The 10000-nt window shown below is 46.2% G+C and overlaps 1 protein-coding gene across 1 annotated transcript in view; it reads left to right on the top strand.

The window, feature by feature from the left end:
* cfap46 (cilia and flagella associated protein 46) overlaps window positions 1-10000 on the top strand; it is a 68613-nt gene that overhangs the window by 55281 nt on the left and 3332 nt on the right. The window contains exons 51-56 of the mRNA XM_030379767.1: window positions 1585-1664; window positions 1856-1916; window positions 2647-2682; window positions 4277-4382; window positions 4904-5016; window positions 8503-8584. Coding sequence (XP_030235627.1) covers window positions 1585-1664; window positions 1856-1916; window positions 2647-2682; window positions 4277-4382; window positions 4904-5016; window positions 8503-8584 — 478 coding nt within the window. The remainder of the gene's footprint in view (window positions 1-1584; window positions 1665-1855; window positions 1917-2646; window positions 2683-4276; window positions 4383-4903; window positions 5017-8502; window positions 8585-10000) is intronic.

Raw genomic sequence — 10000 nt, forward strand, 5'->3', positions numbered from 1 at the left:
AGTACACCTCATATAGTAGTGAACACCAATACGTGAACGGAGAGAGTATAGCGCAAAATAATCATAATCATGTCATCGTGTTTCACAAACCCACTTGCAGCCAACTTTAACTACCCTCAAAGTCCATGCAGACCTCAGTGAACCATTGCCACCGTAAGCCTCAGCGACCCATCGAACGCCGGCCTCATCGACCAATGGACCGGGGAGAGGGACCTTTTCTTTTTTTTTTTATCTAGTTTTCCTTTTGATTGATTTAAGAAAATGCATGTTCCTCTAGCTCATCGTTATTCAAGCATGGAGCTGTGGAATAACAAAGTCATGTTTCTCTTGAGTCATGTAGAGGGTTCTTGCGCATTTACATGAATCACAGCTCCCTACTTACAGTGTATCCGGTCGTCTATTAAACAGCAGATTACCATCCACAATAAATGACGACATGTACTCATTTCCGCGTCTATGGCAATTGCCAAGTCCACCTGATGACTTGATTAGTAGTTCTGCTGTTAAGAGTCAGACAGGTGCAGCCACGTGCAAAGCATTTCTCCTCTCCTCTGAGTGAGATTTTAGAACGGGCAGAACACTATAAACGACGTGAACACTATTTGGATTTGCAGACGGCGTTACCTTTTTAAAGGTTGTATAATTTGCATAACTTTGATGCGCTTTCAAAGGTTACAGGTAAATTAGGTACTGTGTGTTTGTCTGTCTGTCTGAGCGTTTGTGTGTGTGTGTGTGTGTGTGTGTGTGTGTGTGTGTGTGTGTGTGTGTGTGTGTGTGTGCGTGTGTGCGTGTGTGTGTGTGTGTGCTGTGTTTCGGTCTTTCAGCATGTGTGTATCTGTGTGAAGGCTCAAATTCACATTTTTGTTTTTGTTTTTGTTTCACACTTTTGTTTGCATATATAACACAACCACAGAGAGGTGCAGATATGTAGCGCCTTATCACACATCGTCACAAAGCAAGGATAACAATGGAAAACAAAAAAACCTAATCCCTCCCCTCCAACAAAGCATTACCATCATCCTGACGTCAACACTTTACCATTGTGTCAAGAAGATGTACTACCCCAGGCCACTTCCGAAGGTGCTATTTGTTATTCCGCGCGGCACTTTGCATGAAACATGCCCAAGAGGAATCAGAGCTTGAGATGGGAGGCTCACCCACAAACAGGTGCAAAAGCTTACTTTTGTTTTTTTGCAGTCTTTTGTGTCACAACCACGATCTTCTGGGACACAAAGTGTCCCACGAGTTCTAAAGGACCTGGAGCAAGTCCTGCGTCTTACTCTGTCTGTTTCCTCAAGCAATCGAATGAGTAAGGAGTGTTTTCTTCTAAATGTGGAGATCACACCGTTTTCATTCCCCATGAACAGTGCAAAAGAGCTTTTGGAATCACAGTGGTGATGAACTTCCTGAAAGTGCACCACAAGAAGAAATTTTACTTTAATGCCAGGTCATCATACTGTCTCATCGGATATAATAAGCTGAGTTAGAGGTCAGGTAGTCATAAATTGAATTCAACCCTGTAAATCGAGTCTCGCACAGAAGGGCGTGTGTGCTTAATTTGTTTTTGCATCCTGTTTGTGGCAGTTGAAGGTGACAATAAACAGGAGACCAAAGGGGCCAAGGCGGCCAAGGGGAAGGGAGATCAAAGCAGAGCCATCAAAGTGGTGAGTTCAGTCAATTAATCTGCCTCCGCCAGATACCTGCTGTCTGCACCGGAAACTATTTAACTTTCCGTTGGCCTCGCTTTTAAGTATGGCTTTTAATCGATGACATAATGTTGTTTATTATTCTGTGTGATGATCTGTATACTAATATAATAATAATACATATTTGGGGGTTTTGTTTTTTCTCCAAGCCTCCAGTAAACCGTGTGCTGCCTCCCCACGCTTTCCCAGTTGATGCACGGGATTTTAAATGTATTCTTTTTTTCAAGAGCTGTTGGTTTCAAATAATATTATGCTTATGTGTTGGTCATCACACACTATAACTTCAAGCAAGTTATAGCGTACGTTTTTTTTTTAGTATCCAAGCCTCTACCCATTCCAGTGTTACTGACCTCACCGCAATGGCACACACAAACTCACTCTCTGAAACATTTCAATCACGTAGGAACTTGAACTTGTTCAATGGTTGATAACGAATTGTCATAAAAAAACGCTAATTGTTGAATAATGGGTTGTTTGACCTCATATGGAATTGGTTCTCAGAAATGGGCAGGGCCATGGAGAGTAGTTAGAGTAATGAAATGCTTGTTGAATGCCCGAGTGTAAGGAAGGAGAGTGAACACTATGACCTTTGAAGAAGACGGACAGACAGACGGACGGATGGAAAGACAGACAGACAGATGGACAGACAGACACACAGACGGACAGAGACAGACAGAGAGAGACACACAGACAGAGAGGTACAGACGGACAGCAAGAAAGAAAGATGGAGAGAGACAGATTAGGTGTTTGGATGACCTATGAATTTAGCCTAAAGGATGTCAAAAGGCCATTTGTGCATTATGCTCTCGTAACACCATTGAAGGTTAAACATGTCTTTTATCACACTGTTACAAAAGATTGGATTGGTGCAAACTATTTAGTCACCCCCTAGGGGCATTAATTTCCTTTCCATGGAACATTCTTCTTAACACCACCTCAGATATCGTCGACCCCTACAGTGACTACAGCAACTACGGTGAGTAAAAATGTATAAATCTCATAAAATAAATTGCATTTTTATCCAATGTATTGAAAAGATCACTATGCAGCCAGCACACAGTGAGCGATTAATTACGTTTATTACAGTGACAGTGAGGAAATTAAAACCAAAGTTCCATTATTAGTGAAGTAGATGGCATCTCTCCCAGATTATCCCAAAGGGAACGCCGTTGCAGAAGTCTCCAAAGTACTCCCCAAAGTCGGAGGTCTCATCACAAATGACATCTTCACACCTAGACTACACACACACACACACAACCACACACACACAACCACACGCACACACGGTTCCAATGCCATCTTTGTCGGCCTGTACGTGTTTGTATTGCACTGGATGTAGAAACTATCACGTTGAAAAGTGTGGAGAAGACAGCCACTGCTTTTTGACTAAATGTGTGGACTAAAATAACTTTGAAGGAAACCCTATGTGTTTATTTGTATGTGCATGAGTGTGTGCATGATGAAGTGTGTGTGTAGAAGTTTGTCATTTGCACACTTCCATGTCATCCGTGTCATATGCTCCAGCTACTGTCCTAGGGGCATGTGACTGTAGAGTCCTTATGGCCTGCTTTTTAAAGAGCCCCCCCTTCTTCAGGTTCCCAGATGTAGCGCACGATGAAAAGAACTAGAAGAACGCTAAATGTGTACGCCCCTTTTAATGTGCCCCCCACAATGTTCAAAGGACACCTGGGCCGCTAAATGGAGGGGTAGGGTGGGGGCTGAGCAGAGCTATATGGGTGGTCGGGCAGGAAGAGGTGAGTGGAGGGCAAGGTTTTGCGGCAGGGAGGAGTGGGTGGAGGGGAGGAATGGGTGGAGGGGAGGGGTGGGTGGAGAGGAGAGGAGAAGTGGGTGGAGGGGAGGGGTGGGTGGATGGGTGGAGGGGAGGAGGGGAGGAGAGTGATGGGTGGATGGGAGGGGAGGGCTAGGCGGAGAGGAACGGTTGGAGGGGAGGGCTGGGTGGGGAGGAACGGGTGGTGGGGAGGGGAGGGTGGAGGGGAGGAATGGGTGGAGAGGAGAAGTGGGTGGGGGCAGGGCCGGCGTGGCAGTAATGGGCTGGTGCCTTGCACCCGGGGAACAGAGGCAGGAAGTCCTTCTGATGGCCAGCGGGGGGACAGAGCCGTGAAGTGATTAATGTTCTGCAGTGGTGGGGAGAGTCAGTTCCCCCACACGTCACCCGCCCCCACCCCTACCCGCCACGCTCTGCGAGGAGCCCCTCCGAGTATCTTTCATGCAGTGAGACTTAGCTGGTCAAGATTTGTGTACTTTTTGTCCCCAAAGTTTAGTTACCCTTTTCAAGGGTCTTCACTTTGCACTCCATTACACTTCAGATGAAGTGAGCTATTTATAGCCTAATAATAATCTATACATTCTCTCTTTCTCTCCCTCACTCCGTGCGTTTGTTTGTTTATGTGTGTATGTGTGTGCAATATGTATGCATCTATTCATGAATGTGTGTGTGTGCTGTGCATATTTTTATGATTTTGATTGTGTGCATGCATGTACTTATGATTCTGTGTGTGGGTGTGTGTGTTTGCATGTGTGTGTGTGTGTGTGCGTGTGCGCGCACACAGAGGGCGGCAGTCTGGCTGAGAGGATGAAGGTAACTCTGGACGACCACAGCCAGCAAGGCGCTTCTCTCTGGGATGGCTTCATGGGCAGCAGCAGACACACTCCAAGGTAATTCACACTGAGAGAGGTGTTCGGGGATCAAAGGTTGCAGGTTAAAATAATCATCCACACACGCCCTAATGTTCCACTCTGAGGAAGGTGAGTGTCAAGTCATTTATTACTCACCATCCTTCCTGCTCATGATGTCCCAACACTCAGATAAAGGGCATGTATGTGATGGGTCCACGCTGATGTCACCATGACGCATCTCCCACCTTCAATGGGAATGGAAGCACCCGGGTTCTGTTTTACTTTACTTTTGACCACGGCATGAACAACAGCGCAGTTAGAAGACAACAGGATTTGGATTATCTGATTGTCTTGCAGTCATTTTATCTCAGCTATAAACATTGATCCCTGCATCTTTCAAAGATACAAACATTGCTCAATGCACTAGTAACCTTAAATATGCAACCTACACAGGCCTTAAATATTATGATTTTTTTATCCAACCTTGCATAATGGGATATTCCATGTTCACATGCCATGTTCCCTGTGTACGCTCCACGCCTCTCTGTCTGCTGGTCCAGTCTGGCCCAGGTTGAGCAGCTCCTGGCCGGGTGCAGCGGCTTCATCTACCTTGGGACGGAGCGCTTCATGGCCAACGTCCCCCCTGTCAAGCTTGCAGCCATGGATCTCTCTGGTACTCTACCCCTCATTTACTCCACCCACAGAATCCTTCGACCCACCCACTCACTCACCCACCAAGCTGAACGCCACAACCCCTTCTCTTCGCACTGAGATCTGTATTTGCATACCAAAACTAAAACTCCATCACATCCGGTGACTGTATGTCACCTGCTTTTTCAGGTGACACAACCCTCAACAGGAGCCTGTGAATGCATTCATGCAGTGCCTCAGTAACCTTTGATACCACTCCCAACCACTTATGGAGTAATGACTCACATTTGTCCTTCCCACAAAGGTGATGTGAACCGGGTCAGTCAGGGCGAGGGGGCCTTGTCCAAGGACCTATTTAGTGCTGCCACGTCGGAGGTGTAGTGTGTTGCTTTTGACCTTCAGTTGTTTGATTTTAAAAATACAATATGGAGAATTCCCAACGCAACATTCCATAGTTCCATTTCTCGCGCAATCTAACGGCACCGATACAAAGCAGATGTAGAATTGTCCTAACCCATCTGGTATATGGCCTTCAAGGCAGTTGACATTGCAGTTAGTCTCGGTATATGTGATACAACACAGTATTCGATGAGTGGCGCCTCGCCTCAGGAGCTAAAGTGCTTCACATGTGAGCAACACAGAACAAGAATACAATAGAGTAAAAGAAAAAAAAGAAAAAGAACATACGTGACTTTAATATTTTATAGCAACAGAACTGTCACCAAGGTCTCACTGTTCTCAGAATTTTAAAGTGGAGAAAACTCATCATCTAGAGCTTAGGTAGGCAATTTCGGGAACCTAGCCAGATTGGCTAGATTTGAAAAGTATCAAATCCAAAAGCTACCAAACCTCCCTTCAAGCCTCCCTACCAAGATACATGAATAGCTCGCAAAGGGTCTGCCAAGCCATGTGGAAGACTCGTGCCTTTAGTGCATGGGCAGAGTGTGCGCAGGTAGCCGGGTAGGTAAACAGACAGGTAGTTCGTCCAATAATTCATTTGGGGCCGAATGCAATGACTGGACGGGCTTGTTACAGGCCTGAGATATTCACAGAAATCCGATTCTTTTTTATCAGAGCTTTATGCTGGGATGTTAAAGATAATTTCAACAAATGTGTTTTAAAATATGTTGCCTACCCTAGCTTTAATGAGTAATTGCGTCATGCCAGCTTATAAAAATAGTAACTGGAGCACAAGGCTTACATTCTCAAACCCATCCGTTTTTCATCCTGTGTATGCATATATTTCAGTTTATCAATACCGAATCAAAAAGATTCTAGTCTGCTCTTTTTTTTTTAATCAGACTTCCCAAATCCTCCCATTATCTTATCATCTTCTACTGAGTAGCAACATACATTTGATCTCATTCAAAATATTTCTTAATATAATCAGATATGCAACATACCGGAATTGCCGCAACCTATATGCCTACATGAAACTATTACATCCAAGCCCCAGGCCCTATATGGCCCGACTTCCCCAGAGCTTTGAACCCATCTGAAGTGCCTCCAATAGAATTTCCTCCTAAATAAATTACAACCTGGACACCATGTTGCCTGTATGTGGATCAAAGTGGTCAAAACCTGTTTCTATGATCACAGTGAGTACAATTAGATTTATTATTTAATTACATTTTCTTTATTGTATTTTGTCTCAACTCCCTGAATACCCCACTAATGTATTGAGGCTGTCTGTAATTGGTAAACGGACAGAATTTATAAAGAACACTTCAGACGTGTGGCCACTCAATACTCTTTCGCTATTATTACCTCACATTCATTCATTCACACATACTTTTCAACACCGACGAGGGTGTCAACCCTGCATGGCAATGTTTAGCTCCTCAGCACCAGCTGGGGTTAGGTGTCTGGCTCAGGGTTGGGGTGAGCCGGGGTTCGAACCAGCAACATTTGGGTTGCCGGACACACCGCTCGGTCTCCTGGGCCAATGCCGCTATGTTGTAGCGTGGCAAGGTTAGCCAGGCTGCACGGATAGCGTGTCTTTATTTGATGTGACTGACAGAGAGATCTCTCTGGCTCATCCGCGGTTGCCCCAGGCCAGACATATGCGCCTGCCGGTAGCGCTGCTAACTATAGTGCGACTGACACCCTGTTCTAACTACCAGCTGTACTTTATAGCACAACAAAATATTAGCCCCACGGCCGACGGCTGCCCCTCCCCCACTATCCCCCTGTAGCTGACCAATGGCATTCTGATATTCACTATAGGCATCACCAGCTGGACAGAATGACCCAACATCTGAGAAGCTCAGGTCACCGACACTTGCGGCCCCACGGGATGTCTGTGCCCCATGGTTACCACCTGGCTCCATGCATCCGTCCCGGCTTCTTCCTCAGCCACAGTCCCCCCCCCCCCCCAATCCCAGACCTATCTGTGGCCAGATAGCAACACCTTCTTCTGAGCGGAAGGCAGGTGATCCAGAGTCCTGCCCATCCTGCTTCTCCGAGTAGTACTTTTTCGGGTCCAATACCTGCCTTCATCTGTCCCACCCTGTGCCCTCCTTCGTAAGCCAAATCACACCAGCCACCTGGCACACTTTTGGGCTTCGACTGCCAGGTGAAAGAGGAGGCTCATCCGAGAATTCTTCAGCTGAAATCGATCTAACCTCACACTCTACCCTCCCGGACTCTCTTCTTCTGCAGAACCAACAGCACATTTTGAGATTATTACATTATGAGAGCTTTATAGTCTCAATCCTGTAGGTCTTGTCTAATCGGCTACCCGTCTACTTTATCACTAACACTATCAGTCTGCTTATTTCCGTTAACCAGTGAAAACAGATACATAGCGTTACCTAATAATGGCATTGGCCTCCTTGTATATTGGTATTGTGCTGGTATATCGGCCAATTGACAAGCTGGACCCCAGAAGACGCTGACCAGCTGTGAAATGCGCGCTCTCTAATCAGAGAGCCTGGCCTGCATCTGCATTTTGGTCCAAGCTAAGTGCATTGATCGTTCTGCACCTCCCTGTCCCACTCTCTCGCCTCGCTCGACCGTATAAAACCCTCTCGCACCCTCTAACAGTCATTCCCGGGACAAATTACTAGTGATGAGATGTAAACTGCGGAACACTTTCAGTGGCCTCCATGCTGCATTCTACTGTAAACGTACCACGTCTCCATTGTTGCGTTCAAGGTCACGAACGCTCATGACCGTGAAATGATCAAAAAAACAAATACAACATGCCATCGGGAACATGAAACGTGAGACATCTGCAGTTTAATTGTACTTCAGTTTGGCTTTCATTTAGGCCAGTGCATGGTACTTTGTTATTCACTTTGTGTAGAAATATTGACCAGTGTAAAGCTGGGCAGCTTTACACCGCTTTTCCCCACATCAGATACCCCCTCCGCCACCCCTCACCGCAGGTCGGCTATCACAACAAATCTAATTAAATTATTTGGAAAACTCTGTCTCTATTGGAGTGGCGGCAGTCATTCTTGGAGGCTGTTGGCCAATAAATCAGTATTCCCTCTCTCTCCTCCAGAGTGCCACTTAGCGCTGATCTTCGACCTGCTCCAGAACAGAGCCAGTGCTGCACGCCAGTCAAACCTGGACCTGCAGAAAAGGTAAGGACAGTGATTTGAATGTAAAGGTGTCAAGTAGTTACCATCCTCGACTTGCACCCTTCTCCCTTCCTTAAAGGTCCCATGGCTTGAAAATCTCACTTTATGAGGTTTTCTATCATAAATATGAGTTCCCCTAGCCTGCCAGTGGCTAAAACTTGCGTTCGGTGTAAAACGAGCACTAGGTGTTCTGCTTGCCTTTGAAAAAATGGAGGCTCAAGCGCGCTGATTTGGAATGTACCCATATGTCGTCATAAAGGATCTAAGCTCCTCCCCTTTCTCTGCCTGGCCCGGCCAGAGAATTTGGCCCGCCAATGAGACACGACCGTGCGAGCGCCACATGTGTGTGTGTGAATACACACAGTGTTTGCTGTTGATGTTATGGCGCATTACACTTCGGTTCTTTGGCGTCTCTTGTATTTCCACAACGAGACTGTTGTTGGGGTTATCTCAGCCATGGTTGAGAAGGAATTGGGGGAAAGGAACTTTGGCTTTGACTCCCTGGCTTTGTATGAACTGCGACATGCTGCCTGCCGCCGGTTGCCGCGAGGCACCACCGCCGTGAAGCACCACCGCCGTGAAGCACCACCGCCCGGCAGGGGGCAGCAGGCAGCGAGCGGTTCAGTCTACTTCAGATTGATGTGGAATGGGAAGAACCAGAGACGTCGGAGAACCCGACGAAGTCGTTTGTGATCATAATATCGTCTTGAGGCGCACACAGCTTGGCCGTGATAATATGTATTATATGATATAGATATCTATGTATTATATGATATTATTTAGAGCTCCAGGACTGTAACGCAAGTGTTGTTCGCTCTGTTGGTGTTATGGCGCATAATGTCAGACTCTCGTCTCTTGTATTTCCACAACGAGACTCGTAGTGGGGGTTACCTCAGCCATGGTTGAGAATGAATTGGGGAAAGGAACATTGGCTTTGACTCCCTGAAGTACATGAACCACGACATGGAGGAGAAAGGGATTGTTGGCCTCGAATGTCTCCCGCTTGAGCCCCGCTGAATTTCGGGAACGTCTTCAAAAACTGTGTTTGGGGCCTACTAATATCTATAATAAAGCATCCATAAAGTAGCATGCCATGGGACTTTAAATGGAGATCCTGAAAAGGCTGCAATTTGATGGCAACGATGGTTTGCAGAGTTGTGTGCGAGGTGTCTCTTTATGGAATGGAAGGAGACACTTGGCCTGTATGTTCATCGGTTCAAGGGCATACTCTTTATTGCTCAACACTACTCCGCCTCTTCTCTCTCTTTCTCTCTCTGTCTCTCTCTGGTGAATTGGTATCTAAAGGCAGCTGCTCAAGGTCTCACTTTATTTCTATTTGCATGCCTATTATATTTGTATCGCAAACATCTTGGTCTGTGTCTGTACTCTTCCCCTGACCTCGAGAGCGTTTCCTTTTCA

The sequence above is a fragment of the Gadus morhua genome, chromosome 15 (assembly GCF_902167405.1).
Source record: "Gadus morhua chromosome 15, gadMor3.0, whole genome shotgun sequence".
Lineage (NCBI taxonomy): Eukaryota > Metazoa > Chordata > Actinopteri > Gadiformes > Gadidae > Gadus > Gadus morhua.